The sequence below is a fragment of the Nomascus leucogenys genome, chromosome 14 (genome assembly GCF_006542625.1).
Source record: "Nomascus leucogenys isolate Asia chromosome 14, Asia_NLE_v1, whole genome shotgun sequence".
In the NCBI taxonomy this organism is placed as follows: Eukaryota; Metazoa; Chordata; class Mammalia; order Primates; family Hylobatidae; genus Nomascus; species Nomascus leucogenys.
In genome coordinates this window covers 59,027,556-59,045,962 of record NC_044394.1, presented here as the reverse complement: position 1 = coordinate 59,045,962, position 18,407 = coordinate 59,027,556, and the positions used below count along the sequence as shown (strand labels likewise).

At 41.8% G+C, this 18,407-nt stretch overlaps 1 protein-coding gene across 1 annotated transcript in view; it reads left to right on the top strand.

Annotated features, from left to right (window-relative positions):
- Positions 1-18,407, top strand: part of M1AP (meiosis 1 associated protein) — a 92,585-nt gene that overhangs the window by 65,056 nt on the left and 9,122 nt on the right. The window contains exons 5-7 of the mRNA XM_003268710.2: positions 2,717-2,890; positions 8,201-8,363; positions 9,245-9,386. Coding sequence (XP_003268758.1) covers positions 2,717-2,890; positions 8,201-8,363; positions 9,245-9,386 — 479 coding nt within the window. The remainder of the gene's footprint in view (positions 1-2,716; positions 2,891-8,200; positions 8,364-9,244; positions 9,387-18,407) is intronic.

Here is an 18,407-nt window from a genome sequence, read left to right as displayed (position 1 = left end):
GAGAAGAAAAGAAACACTTACTTCTTTTCCCAAAAATTCTGTCATTTCAACTTAGCAATTTTATCTTCTCTACTTTCTTAGCTCCTTTGCTCAATTCTATTTTTTTTTTTTTTTGCAACTGAGACAGTGTCTCACTATGTTGCCCAGGTGGGTCTTGAACTTTTGGGCTCAAGCTATCCTCCTGCCTCAGACTTCTAAGTAGCTGGGACTACAGGCATGAGCTACCATGCCTGGCCTCGCTTGCATTGCTTTAGTAGCCACCACTTTATGCTTTAAGAACTGTTTTGCCTCACCGAAGAGAAGCTGCTCAGTCATTTTCATACTTGTTACTCAAATCAAAGTACAGGCTTCAGGCTTAGGAAAATTAAATTACTCATTGTTTTGTCTGTGACAAAATAAAATTCACATTATTTTTTAAAAAGACATTTCTCTTTACTTGCAAGGAATGTTTTTTGGCAATGACTTTATATATGTCACAGTGGTACCCTAAAACATAATGAGGCAGATGAGAGTTTGGGGAAAAATGGTCAAGATTCATGTTGCTTTATAAACTCCATAAGGGCACAGAGTGTCAGATATATCTGAGGGAATGAATGAAATAACTAACTAGTTAACAATGAATCCTCATAACTATTCATGGAAGACGGCAGAGTTTTCATCATTCTGGCCATAGAGAAATACATTTGGTGCCCCTTTTCAGCTGCAGGATAAGTTGTTAAATATGACATGAAGTCATTTTTCACCACAGTTCCCCTGTGTTGGAACAAGTATGTTGGACTGAAGCCCCTTTGTTCCGTGTGGAAAGTCTGCCACCTCTGCAAACTTGTCCTCAGGAATGTCGTTCTAGAAATAATCCAGCCTTCTCCCTGGGGTCTATGAGTCATATACAGAAGCTAATTCATTGGACCAACTGGCTTTTCTTAGGCCCTTTGTAAAAGTATTTCAGAGATCCCTTCTGATGAAGCAAGGAAAGTAACGTTCCCCCTCAGCTTCTTTCTAGCTCTTCCCTTATTTGCTCTGTGCTTCTTCCACCACCTCATATTTGGCTTTCACTGATGACCTTTATCTGCAGACCCCGGCCCCAATTCCTTAGCTAGTGTTGCCTGAAGCTGGAAGTACACCAGCAAAGCCTCATTACCCCACCTACCCAGCTCCATTCATTCAGATTTGGAATTAAATCACACTCCACCAGACCCTCCCCATCCTTTTTGCTGTTAACCACACTTGTGAGATACAGTATGCCAATGACTGATGCTCCAGGCTTGGTTCTCTACTATAAGGGGATGCCCAAAAATTCATCTTTTTTCCTTTTAGTTTTTTTAAATTAATTTTTTATAACAAGTAGTAATAGAACACATTTTCACTGTAAAATAACATGAAGCTGAAGTCCCCTTTGTTAAACTAAGTATTTAATTTGCATTGCTGTATAATTTTTGATTGTTTTTATATTCTAGAATATTTTGGGGTTGTTTGTTTGTTTTTACAGTGGATTTCTTTCTCCCATGTTTTATTTTTTATTTATTTTATTTATTATTATTATTTTTTCATTTGAGATGGAGTTGCCCAGGCTGGAATGCAGTGGCCTGATCTTGGTTCACTGTAGCCTCTGTCTCCCAGATTCAAGCAATTCTCGTGCCTCAGCCTTCCACGTAGCTGGGATTACAGGTGCCCGCCACCACACCTGGCTAATTTTTGTATTTTTAGTAGAGACGGGATTTCATCATGTTGGCCAGGCTGGTCTGGAACTCCTGAGCTCAAGTGATCCACCCGCCTCGGCCTCCCAAAGTGCTGGGATTACAGGTGTGAGCCACCATGCCCGACCTAGAATTTTTTTTAACACAAGAAATGCACAACTCCAATAAAATTCAAACAGTATAGAAGTATGAATAGTAAAAAGGGAAAGTATCTCAGAACCCTGCCCTATTTCCACTTCCTGTCCACTGTTAACAGTTTGATGATAGCCTTCCAGAGCTTTGTAAAATGCATTTACATATATATGTAGATAGTTTTATTTTTATATAAATGGGACCATGTTATATCTGTTCTACAACTTCCTTTATTTACTTACTATCTCCTAGTTTTTCATGTCAGTACATTTAGCTTTGTTAACAAACACATAATACTCCATAGTTTGAGTGTGTCATAATTTAAATATTTCCCTATTGAGGGGATTTGAATTGCTTCCTGTTTGAGGTTTTGATTGTTATTACAGCAATGCTATACCAAACATCTTTGCATATGTCTCTTTGTGTACTACTCAAGAATGTCTCTAGGCTAGATGTCTAGAGGTACAGTCAATGGATCAAAAAATGAGTGTGGAAGCCGGGCCAGTGACAAGTGCCTATAATCCCAGCTAATCCCAGCTACTTGGGAGGCTGAGACAAGAAGATTGCTTTGAGGCCAAGAGTTAGAGACCAGCCTGAGCAACATAGCAAGACCTCATCTCTAAAAAAAAGTTTTTTAAAAAATTAGTCAGTCATGGTGGTGAGTGCTTGTAGTCCCAGCTACTCAGGAGGCTGAGGCAGGAAGATTGCTAGAGCCCAGGCATTTGGAGGCTGCAGTGAGCAATGATTGCGAATGTGAATAGCCACTGTACTTTAGCCTGGGTGACAAAATGAGACCGCGTCTCAAAAAAGAAAAGATGGATGTGTTTAAAATTTTATATTACTCAAAATTTACAATCTAAGTGAACACTTTATTTCCCTTTCTTTTGCAGAAAGTTCTATTCTGGGAACTGACATTGATCTTCAGACTATAGACAATGATATCGTCAGCATGGAGATTTTCTTCAAAGCCTGGCTACATAACAGTGGAACAGACCAAGAACAAATCCATCTTCTTCTTTCTTCACAGTGTTTCAGCAACATTTCCAGACCCAGAGATAATCCAAGTACATAACCCCCAAAAGATATTTAGGCTATGATTATTCTTATCTGGGATCAGGACTCTAGATTGGTGAGTCAGTGGAATATAGCATCGTTGAGATTTAGGGACTGGAAGAGGGTTGGATGAGGCTGTCCAATATAAGCGTGAGGAATAAGAAGAGAAGTTCTAAGAAGCAATTACAGTTAGAAAGCTGAACCTAATTAAGCCCAACCAACAAGGGCCAGTTAGTTTAGGGGCAAAGTCTGAGACACCTCAATGACAGAGAATTGGCTAGACTACATAAGAACACAATGGATCACATTCTCAATATTCTCATTTTTAATGTGGTAAATATAATTGACATTATAGTTTGGAGCATGCTGCTACCTCAACAATATCAATACAGCCTGTGGCGAGAGGAAGAGAACCAAGGTTAAATAAAGATCTTCTCACTAGGGAGGCAGCAAATGGGGGAAAACTAAAGAACCTACAGAGATACGCCCCAGGGAGGACAACCTGTGCCCAAGACCATGTTCACAAAGCAGTTCAGGCAATTACTGAAACCAAGAGATCAATCCAGTGTTCTGGGCATGCCAAAAAGATCCTGGATAATGGATACTGTTCTGCCTGGCAATTATACTTCATTCCAGGTCCCACTAGATGACAGGAATAAGGCCATTTCCATTCTCCCAACTCCTCAGAAGGCTGGCTCAGGCAGGACCTGGGGCGGCTGGGCCTGCAGATAGATGGGCCCATCTATCAGTCTAATCAGCCACACTGAGGTTGGGAAAGCTGAGTCCTCAAGGACCAGCTCCAAAGAGAAATGACCAAAGTATATCTTCTTTAGGGGTGGGAATTTGTACCCTTCTTTCTCATTGAACAGAATACTGGTAGTGGTATTGGCTACAGAGATCATTGAGGGTTGAAGAATGGATTGAACATGATGTTTACTCACTGGGGTTACCACCTCCTTTGAGAGCTCTTTCTTGGCTATTGGCAGTATATTTGAGTTTTTATATGTGTTCCTTTTCTTCAGCTGTAATAGAACTCTTTATGATCATTGTTTCTTTAGGACAGGGAAGGGCTTTTTGGAGGTGTTACTACACAGGATTAAGGCTTCCCAAGACCCTTTCTGTCTGGGGATGGCCATCAAGTCTCTTCCTCTCTCCCCCATTTCAGCCTAGTGCCCAGGATGTCTTTGCCAACTTAACTTGATTTTAACCTGTCTTTGTGTAAAATATTCTTCCCAGAACCTCCTTTCCACCCCTTTTGTCCAAGGCTGATAGTACCAATTTCTCCCTGTCCTATCCTCTGGAATTCACTTCTCTGTTTTCCCTATTTACGGCAGCTAGCAACTTTATATAGAAGCTAGCGTATAGCTAACATTATTAAGCCCTTCCTCTGTGCCAAGCACTAAATTAACTTCATTTCTTGCATTATCCCATTTTATCTTCACATAACACTATGAGGCAGATACTGTTACCATATGTCATTGAATCTAAGGTGCTATCAATTGTAAGATACACCACTATTTTATGTACCAGTAAGAAAGAAAACAGGCTAGGTGCAGTGGCTCACTCCTGTAATGCCAGCATTCTGGGAGGCAAAGGTGGGAGGATCCATTGAAGCCAGGAATTAATGACAGCCTGTGTAACATAGACCTGTCTCTACAAAAAATAAAAATAAAAAATTAGCCAGGCACAGTGGTATGCACCTGTAGTCTCAGCTACTCAGGAGGCTGAGGCAAGAGTATCACTTGCACCTAGGAGTTCAAGGCTGCAGTGAGCTGTGATGGAGCCACTGCACTTCAGCCTGAGCAACAGAGTGAGACCCTATCTCTAAAAAAATTTTTTTAATAATAAAGATTTTTTTTAAAAAAAAAAGAAAGAAGACATTGCCCGTTAAACATTACACAGCTCTTTCTTGTCACTTAGAAGTAGCATTTTACCTGTATTGAGAGAGCTCTTTTAGGTTAGAGTAGTAAGTAAGGACTTACAGTGCCTGCCTGGCCAATGGCAATTGTTAAGACACATACAGAGATGGGAAAAAAAAAATGTATCTTAGAATCAATTAAATACAATATTACCCTCATTTTACATATGAGAAAACTGAGACTTAGCGAAATTAAGCACACTTTCCCAGGGCTGCGCAGAAAATTAGTAGCAGAGCTAGGATTTGAAGCCAGGCAACAGGGCCCACTCTTTTTTTTTTTTTTTTTTTTTTTTTTTTTGAGATGGGGTCTCGCTCTTTCACCCAGCCCGGAGTGCAGTGGCGCAATCTCAGCTCACTGCAAGCTCCGCCTCCCAGGTTCACGCCATTCTCCTGCCTCAGCCCCCCCAGTAGCTGGGACTACAGGCGCCCGCCACTGCGCCCGGCTAATTTTTTGTATTTTTAGTAGAGACAGGGTTTCACCGTGTTAACCAGGATGGTCTCGATCTCCTGACCTCGTGATCCACCCGCCTCAGCCTCCCAAAGTGCTGGGATTACAGGCGTGAGCCACCGTGCGTGAACCCTTAGGATCAGAAATCTATATTTTGTACACTTGACACTCTCAGCCCAGACAATGTCAATAAACCCAGGTCTATCTTCCTCCAGAACCTGGGCCTTTATCTACTATATTAACCTGCCTCATGCTAAGCAATTCTGAACAAAGGGGCTAGAGATTCACTTCTTTCATTAGGAGGGCTGGTGCCCTCAGAGGCCAGGAACTCCTGTAACCAGCCTTTCTTCCACTGTCACATGGCATTTGCCCATGGTGCTAATCAGAATTTCTCTGGCTTCCCCTCCGTCTTTCCAAAGCTTTCAGCATCAGGGTCAGAGCCAGAATATTTATCTCCATCTATAATCATTTTTTCAGAAATCTCTAGGTCTTCGGTATGCACAGTGGAACTTAGATCCAGACTGCAGTCAGCTTTTCTGCTGGGGAGGTCTTCACTGGACTCCAGATGTTCAGGCACAGCTGGAATGAGGTCTGGGGAAATTAGGCCTCTTCTAGGGTGGATGTGACCCACCTGAGATTTTAAACAACCACAATAAAGATTATGCTGTCATTATTATTTTAAAAATTGATGTATTGCCACACATGTAGATTTCTGGACTATGGCTCACTACAAAAAATCAAAGAAAACAAAACAAAAAACCCAAGCTTTCCTCCTCTAGACTCTTTGGGGTATGCATCTCAGATGTTCACTCTGACTCTTTCTTACAAGGTTCTCTATCTGATGCCAGCTGCTTCTTTGACTGCCTAGGGCCCTTCACCCCGTCTCTAGGTGCTTCCCTTAGAAAGGCCTTCCTCTGACAGAGCACACAGTGAGTTACACATGAGTTTCTTTTCTTGTTCTTAGGTATGGTGTCTGCCACATCTGCATCTGGGCTCTGGGTGGGAGAAGCACACCTGGTTCTAGATTCAAGCCCTGCTAAAACAGCTTTCTCAGCTTTGGGACACTCTGCTGAGACCACAGTTTGGGTATTTCTTAACCCAGGCTGCAATAAGAATCACATGGGGAACTTATAAAAAATACCAGTGTCTCAGGGTGGGAAACATCATACACCGGGGCCTGTCATGGGGTGGGGGTTTGGGGGAGGAATAGCAGTAGGAGAAATACCTCATGTAAATGACGAGTTAATGGGTGCAGCAAACCAACACGGCACATGTATACATATGTAACAAACCTGCACATTGTGCACATGTACCCCAAAACTTAAAGTATAATAAAAAAATACCAGTGTCTGGGCTTCACCCCCAGAGACCCTGATTCAATTGGTCTGGGGTAGGGCCCAGACATCAGTATCTTTTTCAAGTTTCCTAGATCGGGGTCCCCAACCCCTGTGGCCTGTTAGGAACTGGATCAGCAGGAGGTGAGCAGCAGGTGAGCAAGCATTACCATCTGAGCTCCGCCTCCTGTCAGATCAGCTGTGTCATTAGATTCTCATAGAAGCCCAAACCCTATTGTGAACTACACATGCAAAGGATCTAGGTTGTGCACTCCTTATGAGAATCTAACTAATGCCTGATGATCTGAGGTGGAACAGTACCATCCCCCCCACCCAGTGGAAAAATCGTCTTTTACGAAAGCAGTCGCTAATGCCAAAATGATTGAGGTTTGCTGCCCTAGATAATTCTTACTGCAACCAGAATTGAAAACCTCTTCCAGATGAACACAGCTGTCCAGTCCTAAAGCCTCAGGACCGGAAATGGAGAAGTCAGGCACAGAGGAAATGAGAGGAAGCTGGAATCCTAGGCAAAGTCCCTCCTACTGACTTCCTGTGCTCTGGGACATGTCAGGCTGAGGGCCGTCTCACCCAGAATGAATGTCTTATTCACAATGTCTAATATGATAAGACCTAATGTCTAGGTCTTATTCACAGGGCCCAGGAGGGCCAGCTGGATCTGACATCTGTTCTGCCACTCTATTTTTTCTATATTGTTTTTTACCTCATATTGCAGTTAGTACAGTCATTTCACAAGTCACTAACATAAACTACCAGCCTTCTCAGAAGTACTCAACATTCATATATTCACAAGTTTGTTATCAGTATTCAAGCCAGGTATATGTTTTATTGAAGAACTTTGTAATATCAAGGATTCAAGCTTGTGCAACAGATCATCATACACTATGGCATATGCAGTTACCTACTGTAGCAGAAGCTTAATACAGAAGAGTAAAATACCTAGATGAGTAACTCTTACCTAGCCTAAGCACTCCTCAGAACTGTTGTCTGATGCCACTGTGATGCCCCAAGGCCCAGAAGGTCCTAAATTCATGTTTCTTTGGGGAATTAAAAAATAAGCTATTTCAGGAACTTATTTCTTTCCCCCCGACTCTGAATGTCCCTGAACAAGCCCACAGAGAAACAGTAGCAGTCATCTGACTGCCTGACTTCTGCTTTCCTGCTCTTCCTTCATCTGACCTGCACTGTTGCCAAAGCTTAGCCACAAGGAAGCAGCAGAAGCAAGATTTCCTTCTGTGATTGCCAAAGGGCCTCTGCATATTTTGGCATTAGCTACCTCCTCTACAGAGGATACATGTCCCTCAGACTGGATCACAAGCCAGATGTCTCACTATGAGACAACTGCTCAGCCAGCCCAGAAGCAAAACAAGTAAAAATCACGTCAGACCCTTGAAAATAAGTTAACTCTTGTGTAGAGCAATAGAGATACTATAGGTTCTCCCTTTCCAAACCTGTCAGGCTTTCCTCTTTCCACTCTCTTGCCTCCTCCTATCCCTTGCTTGCCTGGTAGAGATGGAATGGGTAGCAGATGTTGTCTCTTAATGGCATAGCCTAAGGTAACTTATTACCCACAATCCTTCCCCCAATGCTGCTTTTATTGTAGTGTGTCTGAAATGTGATCTCCAAGAGCGACTGCTCAGCCCATCCCTACTCCCTGGCACAGCTGACGGCTCCTTGAGAATGGATGACCCCAAAGGAGACTTCATCACTCTCTACCAGATGGCTTCCCAGTCATCGGCCTCTCATTACAAGCTCCAAGTGATCAAGTATGGTCCAAGGGAACCTCCCCAATCCATGCAAATGCTGTTCTTAGTGGTTCCGTGGCTAGGAAGTCCAGAGATAGATGGTATCTCTTAAGTGTCAGGCAGGCAAGAGTCAGTTCCAAAGTAGCAGTTACAGCTATGGCATGAGGAAGCAAAGACAGGCTACTCAGCATGTGGAGGCCAAATGTGCAGATGGTGGGAGAAGCGCTGCAGTAGAACACTCTGAGGTCTGCATGAGGATTATTTTTCTTTTGACTCATTAAAAAGGTGTTTATCCATTTAGTAAATGTTTATTGAATAACTACTTTGTTTAGGCATCAGGACAGAGATCCAACCTTCAAGGAGTAAGTGGTACATAGGATCTACCCCTGCCCCCTCCCATTTCTCTAAGTACTAGAATTCTTTCTTCCAGGAAAACCAATTGTAGGATAGAATTAGCAGGCCAGGCACGGTGGCTCATGCCTGTAATCCCAGCCATTCTGGGAAGCTGAGGCAGGAGGATCGCTTGAGCCCAAGAGTTCAAGGCTGCAGTGAGTTATAATTGGACCACTGCACTCCAGCCTAGGTAACAGAGCAAGCCTTTATCTTGAAAGAAAAACAAAACAAACAAACAAAAAAACACAATGAAATAGCAATGATGGCAGAGTCTGCTTCAACTCTTCCCAGTTCCTACCACTGTGCCCACGCACAGGTTCCTGAACTTTGACAATCTTCTGTGTACTAGATACTATGCTAGATGCTGGCCATACAAAGATGCATAGTTCACAGACACTAATTTAAAAGCTTTCACAGTACTGTCTTAGAGTTAAGCTGAATTGAAGTGGATCTAGGTAGAGGTTCTAGATATCACTAAGGAGTCTTTCACTGTAATTATCTCTTCCTAGGGCTTTAAAATCTAGCGGGCTCTGCGAGTCATTGACATATGGACTCCCGTTCATCCTCAGACCTACAAGCTGTTGGCAGCTGGACTGGGATGAGCTGGAGACAAATCAGCAACATTTCCATGCTTTGTGTCACAGCCTGCTGGTGAGTACCCATGTCCCCAGGTGAAAAAAAAGAATCGTTTTTAAAGTACCAACCACAGAAAAGCAGCTAACTAACTCTACCCCATCCTAAATCTGCCTCAACCCTCAAAAAGACAGAAAAAACTGGAAATACTCTGAAATTTGGAGTAAATATGACTTGCCTTTTGTTGGTTTCATGCTATAGAGAATAATTCCTGAATTCAGTTATACAACACTAAACTTGAAAATCCCCGATTGGTAAGCTTAACATTTAAATGGCAACAGCGAATTTTCCATACATACCTGTATTTTAAAACCTACTTCCTTCCTAACACTGATAGACGTTATGATTCATTTAAATGAAGAGCACTTAGTCTGTGCCAGACATTGTGTCAAGCCCTAGATATATATTCTGTAGTGACCTAAAAGACATTACCTATGACCTTAAGAAACCCACTCTCCAATGGAAAAAACAGAAATGTATATATTCTTAATTATGAGAAGTTTATAAAGGAAAAGAAGAAGCTGCTATAAGAAAGCCTGTCTATAGAAGTGACATTTAAACTAAGACCTACAAGATAAGTGAGAATTAACCAGGTGAAGGGTGGCAGGAAGAGCATTCCAGGTGTAAGGAAAGGCATGTGCAAAGACCCTAAGGCTGGAAAGAGCCGAGAGAAAAATGAAGAACAGAAAAGCCATTGTGACTGAAACAGGGAGGAAGGGAGAGAGTGACAAAAGGTAGGGTTGGAGAGGTGAGCAGGGGTCAAATCATGCAAAGCTTTGTAGGCCAAATTAAGGATTTGGACTTAGGGAAACAAATCATGAGAAATAACATTATCTATTTAAGTTTTTAAAATATTACTTGGGCAGAAATTTGGAAATGAACTTGCAGAAGCAAAAATGGAAACATGAAAACGAGATAGGAGGGTATTGCAGTAGACTAGGCAAGAGACAGTGGTGGTTTGGACTAGAACACTGGAAGTTAAGATGAGATGAGCAAACCAATTAGAGAAATATTTTAGAATTGCTTCTTGGCCTTTTGGCTATGACCAAGTGTAGAAATATTTTAGAGAGAGGATTATCAGAACTTGGTTGAGAGATTGGATATAGGGAGTGAGAAAGAGGAAGTATCAAATAACTGCATGGTTTCTGACTTGAACAACTGGATGGATGTCATTCCCTGAAATGGAAAAAATGAAAGCAGTCACATGAAACTAACACAACACTTAGCAAAATTAAAACAACTGCAAATAGAATGCAAGGACAGATATAGAATAAAGGTTTGACTTAGTAGGATGATCAGGACAGCACAGCAATGCATCTCTTTCACTATCAGAAGCAGACTTCTTTTTTTCCTGTTTCAAAGCCCACACTCCCTTTTAGGTCCACCCACTGAGTTCCTGTTTCCTGTCTGAAGAACACCCATCTCCTGTCTTTGCAGAGCAGAGACAACGGAGCCGTTGTAACTGTTAGTGCCCAACAGCTCAGTTTACTATTTACTCCACCCAGTTCCTCAGAATCTGAGATGATACATCACTTGGGAAGAATTTCTCCCAGGTGGCTTCAATACATTCTTACAGTATTTGATATTTTAAACATACATTGACATTTTAATACACTGCTAGAGAGGATGTAAATTTTCCGGAAAGTGATACCTTTTCCTTTTGCTGGGAACGTAGCCAAAGAAGACAGTCAGGAAAGGGAGCGAAGATATATGTACCAGCATGTTCATCTCAGTGTTATTTACAATGGTGAAAAATTGGTAACAACTCAAATGTCCTAAGTAGGGGAAAAGTTATAGGAACTATAACCTGGTGTGGTGACTCACGCCTGTAATCCCAGCACTTTAGGAGCCCGAGGCAGGTGGATCACTTGAGGCCAGGAGTTCAAGACCAGCCTGGCCAATATGGTGAAATCCCATAGCTACTAAAAATACAAAAATTAGCCAGGCATAGTGGCACGCACCTCTAATCCCAGCTACTCGGGAGGCTGAGACATGAGAATCACTTGAACCCAGGAGGAGGCAGAGGTTGCAGTGAGCCAAGATTGCACCACTGCACTCCAGCCTAGGTGATAGAGCAAGACCTTGTCTCAAAAAATAGTTATAATAGTCTGGGCATGGTGGCTCACACCTGTAATCCCAGCACTTTGAGAGGCCGAGGTGGGTGGATCACAAGGTCAGGTGTTCGAGACCAGCCTGGCCAACATAATGAAACCCTGTCTCTACTAAAAATAAAATAAAATAAAAAATTAGCTGGGCATGGTGGCAGATGCCTGTAATCCCAGCTGCTTGGGAGGCTGAGGCAGGAGAATTGCTTGAACCTGGGAGGCGGAGGTTTCAGCGAGCTGAAATCGTGCCACTGCACTCCAGCCTGGGCAACAGTGTGAGACTCTGTCCCAAAAAAAAAAAAAAGATAGTAATAATAAGGATGGGAAAAAGTATTCCCTTCCATCCTGGCTTACATACACGAGATAGAGTCTCCCTGCCACTAAACTCAGGGTTTGAGGATCTGTATTTATCTATCTATCTATTTATTTATCAAATATTTACTCACCACTGTATGCCAAGCACTACAGTAGAGATGAAGAGACCTCTTCTTTATTAGTCTTCTGTCTTGGAAAAGGGCAGGGATGTAGTTGACCTGTCACTAGTAGATACCCATATTTTGGAGCATTTACTAAGTGGTAGTCACTTAACCAAGTGTTTTGCATACTTTACCTCATTTAATCCTCACAATACTCTGTGAAGTAGGGATTGTTATCCCAACTTTTGCAGATGGAGGAGGCTGAGGCCTAAAAAGACCAAGTGAGTTACCAAAGGTCACACAGCTACCAAAGTAGTCTTGTCAGAGTTTGAGGACCTAGCTCACACATGTAATCCCAACACTTTAGGAGGCCAAGGCAGAAGGATCACTTGTGCCCAGGAATTCAAGACTAGCCGGAGAAACAGAGTGAGACCCTGTCTCTATTAAAAATTAAGAAATTAGCCAGGAGCAGTGACTCACGCCTGTAGTCCCAGCTACTCGGGAGTCTGAGGTGGAAGGCTCACCTGAGCCCAGGACTTCAAGGCTGCAGTGACCCATGATCGCACCACTGCACTCTGGGCTACAGAGGGAGACACTGCTTGGCAGAGGGTGGGAAAGAAAGAAAATTTAAAAAGAATTTGAACCTAGTTCTGTTGACTACAAAGCCCATGTTTTTAACTTCTTTGCTAAATTCCCTACTCTGGATGTAGCCAGATAAATACAGACTATAACACTAAAGCTAATTCTCCCTTCACTTACACCCTATGCTTCTGTACTTCAGCAGAGTTGAACTCACTTAAAATGGCACAGTACTCATAACAACTGCTTACGCATCTTGTACTGTTGTTCTCTTTACTCTGTTTGGTCCACCTCATCTAGATTAAAGACCACTCTCCTATTCTGAAAAGAGAGAAGCAAAACAGGTTTTTTTTGTTTTGTTTTGTTTTTTTGGTTTTTTTTTTTTTTTTTTTTTTTGAGATGGAGTTTCGCTCTTGTTGCCCAGGCTGGAGTGCAATGGCGCAATCTTGGCTCATCACAACCTCCACCTCCTGGGTTCAAACAATTTTCCTGCCTCAGCCTCCCGAGTAGCTGGGATTACAGGCATGCACCACCACACCTGGCTAATTTTGTATTTTTAGTAGAGACAGGGTTTCTCCATGTTGGTCAGGCTGGTCGGGAACTCCCAACCTCAGTTGATCCACCCGCCTCGGCCTCCCAAAGTGTTGGGATTACAGGCGTGAGCCACCGCGCCCAGCCGCAAAACAGTGTTTAAATGCTTCTTCCTTCCTGCTTTTCACATGACATTTTCTCCAAGCAGCAAAAATCCTGAATGGCAGTATGTTATAGAGTACAAACTTTTCACAAACTTCAGCTCATTAATTCAACACAAATATTTTTAAGTGTGACAAGACTTATTTAGGGTTTTAACCTCCTAAGCCTATTTTTACAAGTTTGCCATGCTTCTTTAACTCCATCTTTGGTTTTTTATTCTTTCATATACCTTTTTCATATATTCTTTTGAAATCTGATTTCAAGTCAGCTCCCTATTTAACGCTCTTGCCTTCTGTTTTTCACTGTAATGTTCCCCTCCAGCCAACTTCTCATTCTAACTTCTGCCTTTCTGTTAATAGCAGCACCGCCATTGTCTAGTCACCCAGGCTTGAAACCTCAGTCACTTTCAGCCATCTCACCCTTTACACCTACTCCATCACTAAGTCACATCAATTTTCCACTCATAACATGAGTTGTAACTCTCCTTTACTTCCTGTTCCCACTGCTTGTCTCACCAAGACTTCAGTAAACTCCTAACTGGCTTCCCTGCCTCCAATCTCTCTCTCTTCTGGTTTTCCCTGCACATTGGCACTAGCTTAATCTCCTTGAAACATTCCCCTATCACATGTTTTTCTATGTATCAATACTCAATCACGTATTACACCTTGCCTATTCTATCCCTATAGCATCTGTTATCACTATCCTAGTTCAAGCCCTTTTAACCTTTCCTTTAATACTGCAATAATCTCTCAACTTGTCTCAATGCTTTTTTAGTGCTTCCCATTCCTAGTCCATTTCACATAATGCCAACAGATTAATCTTTTGATTAATCTGATTCAGCACTGATTCTGCCACTACTCAGCTGAAAAATACTTTGTGGCTTACTATTGTTTATCCATAAAGTCCATATTCCTTAGCCTAATATTCAAGGTCCCACCTTATCTCCCATTATTCCTCTTCATGTACCATACACTCCAACCAAATTAATATACAAACCTTAAATTTTTCCACCTTTGAGCCTTTGCTCATGTTGACCTTTCTCTCATCTCTGTGTGTTCAAATCCTACCCTATCCTGAAAGACCAAGCTCAAATGGTACTTCTTGAATGAGAGCTCTCCAGTTTCTTCCACTTGTCATTAGACATTTGTATGCTGTTTCTTTTTGGAGAAAAGCATATTTCAAGTAGGTTTTTAAATATAGGATCCTATGATTGAGATTAAAGTCTCATATATAATTTGACTACCCAAACTCCAGATTGACATAGTGCCTTTTCTACCACTTCCCCACTTTACTAACCAATTCCTAGGCTTTGGTCAAATTTAGGCCCAGAATAGAAATTCTCCCCTTTCTTACTTCTCTTTTTGGAGGAGGCAAGGCAAGGTAGTTTTCTAATATGTTGTAGTAAAATATAATATGTGTTGTTCAGGGAAATCCTGGACTGTGGAATCAGATGGCCTTAGGTTCCTGACGGCTTTTTTTATTTCCCAACTGTGTGAACTTAGGCAACTTGCTTACCCTCACTAAGCATTGGTGTATTTATCTATTTGTAACCCTAACAAACGTAATGGCCCCTGTGTGGCTTAGTTCTGCACAAATGGCATATATTGAAGCACTATCAGAGGCCCAAAAGTAAATTTTAAAGTGATTTGTGTATTCAAAGGACACCAAAGAGGATCTAGTTCATAACCCATAATGACATTTCTCAAATTTTCTTCCCCCACTCCTCAATTATCTCTAACCTGAAGCTGTTCCTAGAACCTTTCACACACACACACACACACACACATGCACACACACACACACACACACACAAATTATCTCTACCTCCTCGGTCCCTGTTCTCTCTCAATCCTCTTCCTCCCTCTCTCAGCCATATATTATAAATTGTCTTAGCCTCTCTGACATAATGTAGTCCTCCTCTCTCTCAGGTCCTGTCTCTTTCTACCTATTTAAAATACTAAGAAATAAAGCTGATAAGGCTTCTCCTTTAATCAATAGAAGTAGAGTGAGGGAGGGCTGGGCACAGTGACTCACACTTGTAATCCCAGCACTTTGGGAGGCAGAGGCGGGCAGATCAACTGAGCTTAGGAGTTCAAGACCAGCCTGGCCAACATGGCAAAACCTCATCTCTACTAAAAATACAAAAATTAACTGGGGGTGGTGGCGCATGCCTTAGTCCCAGCTACTTGGGAGGCACAAGAATCACTTGACCCCAGGAGGCAGAGGTTGCAGTGAGCCGAGATCGTGCCACTGCACTCCAGCCTGGGTGATAGAGTGAGACTCCATCTCAAAAAAAAAAAAAAAAAAAAAAAGTAGAGTGAGGGAGAAGGTGCATGACACACACATTAGTAACTCTTGTCCCATCACATATAAAATATAGACAATAAAATATACCTTGTGTGGTTTTTAAGATGATTAAATATTGTGTGTGTAAAGCACCCAGCACATGTCTAACACATGATTTCCACACAGTGGTTGGTTAGCAGTTCTACAGTTTCCATTTGTTTCTATTTTTGTAGATTCTAATTCTCTGGAGAAATTCTCCATATTTTCATCTAATTTCTTAAATATACTAATCATGGTTATTTTAAGGTTCTTGTCACCTAACCCCAATACCTGCATCACTTATGGATTTGTTTCTATTGTCTCTTTTTTCTCTTGATTTTCAGACATGTGGCACATGTCTTTTGTCACACCTGGCAATAACATATATAAATAAATTGTAGAGACTCCAGCTGGTGTTAGCTTTCTCTAGAGAGGGCTCACTCTTCCCACACTAGGCAGACAGAGTGGTGGCTGAGCAACCTGTTTCACTAGAAACTGTGCTGAGTCAAGGCTGGGCTGCAGTCCTGCTAATGCTCAATCTATCCAGGGTTTGTTCCTGGCCCTCCAGAGTTTTCCACTGAAAGCGTGGTGTATTATGTGTATCCCCTCCCTTTGGAAGGTCCCATCTCTAATCACTGGCTCCCAAGTCTGCTAAAAGATTCTACTTTTTGGAAGCTTTCTCCTTAAGTGTTTTTGCCTTTTGCCCCATGCAGCCCTAATATTTGGCAAATGTGTTTGGGGGAAAATTGACTTGATTCCCATCCCTTCCCACCGCCAAGTCTCCACCAAAAAATCTGCTAGTTTCTCTGTTCTCCTATACTTGCCTCCACAGGTGTAAGTCTTGGATTCTCAGCTCCTCCAACCACCACTACCACCATGCCCTCTGTCCCAGAATCAACATATACTCCCAGGGTATAAGCAGCTGCAATAATTCCCTCATCTCTCTGGACTCTTCCTTCTCTAGAGACTTAGCTACCTCTAGATCTCATTGCCTCAGCAACTCCTTACTGCCTTCCAACAAATTATCCAGCTTTTCCAATTGTTCTAGGCAGGAGAACCAGTCTGCCTCTGGCCACTCCAACCCACTTAGATGCAGAAGTAGATGTTTATTAAATGCTCATTTATTCCCCCTTTGCTATCTGTTCAGACATACAGCACATCTTCTAAGTTCCCCTTAGCCAGTTGGCCGGCTTCACCATGTTTTCCTTTTCAGGCTCCTGGATTTCCTTACAAGTGTGGGTATTACTCAGTTTATTCAACCACTGCCTCTTCACTTGCCCTTTTTTTCTTTTTTTTTTTTTTTTTTTTTTTGGAGCAGTTCTTCTGAACAGAGTTCACATTGCCATAATTAAGTCACAGTGATTAGTGCCAACCCACCAGTCCTCATGGACTATAAATGTTGTGTAACTTTTCAAATTACATTTTACACATACTCTAAGCCTTAGTCAAAGCCTTGTTATTTCATTCCCTGATTTTTCACTTGAAAATTGTTTCTGTCTTCCTCACAGATTATTTTGCTTTATTCAGGTATTTCCCTTGCTTTTCCTCAGAAAATGATCACTTCATCAGATAGGCAAGACTTTTCCCAGTCTTTTCTGAAAAATATGTGTTGTCCACCACTCCCGTAAATGTCACTCTTAGATTAATACAGACCACAAGAAAGCTATGTGTTTTGGCAGCATTCTTTGGAGCTTTTATAGATCTATATCTAAGAATTATTCACGTATTTTTAATTTAACAAAGTTAAATAAACATTCATAATTAAATGTATTTTTAATTTTGAAAAGTTAACACTTCATGGTGCTTACCATGTACCTGACACAGTTCTAAACACTTCACAGCTACTAACATTTTATCCCCATAACCATTCTATGAAGTAAGAATTATTATCCCTGTTTTACAGATGAGGAAACTGAGGCCCAGAGAGTAAATGGTAGAGTCGGGATTGAAAGGCTGGCTTCAGGCCCCAAACTCTACACCACTCTATAGCTACATGAAATTTATCAGCATATTGATTGCAGGAGTGCTCTGAAATATATTCACTACTCAATAAGAAGCCACAGACAGCTTCTCCCACATTTTATATCAGGAAAAGCTATGGGGCTCCCTTCTAGCAAAAGTGCGTGGTTTGTATTTCGGTGAGCTTATTTAATCCTGGCTGTATATTGCTCTACTTTTATTTTTCTTTTACCCAGTCCCCTTAATTATTTATTTTATCTTTTTATGCTGTTCCATTTTTCTAAACTGGCATAGCTGTTTTGTGGACTGTGGCAGGAAATAAATATATAAATAAAACTAATTTTTTCCAAGTCTTTATGAGATCAATCTATCCATTGCCAGGAAAATATCATTTCTATTACCAAATCTTGCTGTATAGTCCCAGTTATGTAGCTAGTGACTCACTTTCCACATCCTCATTTCAATTACAAAGTCATGTCTGTGTGAACTAGAAAAAGAAATGAAAATACCACCTAGGTCTTTCAGTTTCCTACTTAAAATGTCAGAGTCTCTGGAGACACATTCCAGAGCTTTACAGTCCATGTCTGCCCTAATTGGCCACAGAAGTTACAGGATTCAAGCCATGATGTGTTCAGCAGGAGTCTAAGTACACAGGCGATGAGCCAGTTGGGCTATAACTGGGTGGGGAGATGGAAAGTGCTTGGTTAAATAGGCAAAGACTCAAGACCAAGAATCCAAGCTGAGAGTGGGGTGATGGCAGGTCAGGAGCCATTCAAGAACAGAATGAGGTTACAGTGTAGAATCTGGGCGGGTTACGGGGATGGACAGGTGCTAGAACAGCAGCCTAGCATGAGTCAGTGGGCTTCCTGTGACCCAGCTTTGTCTGTTTCTCTTGCTTCATCTTTCACCTACGGCCCTCCCATCTTCCCCCCAGCCACACTAATAAATGACTGAATGTTCTC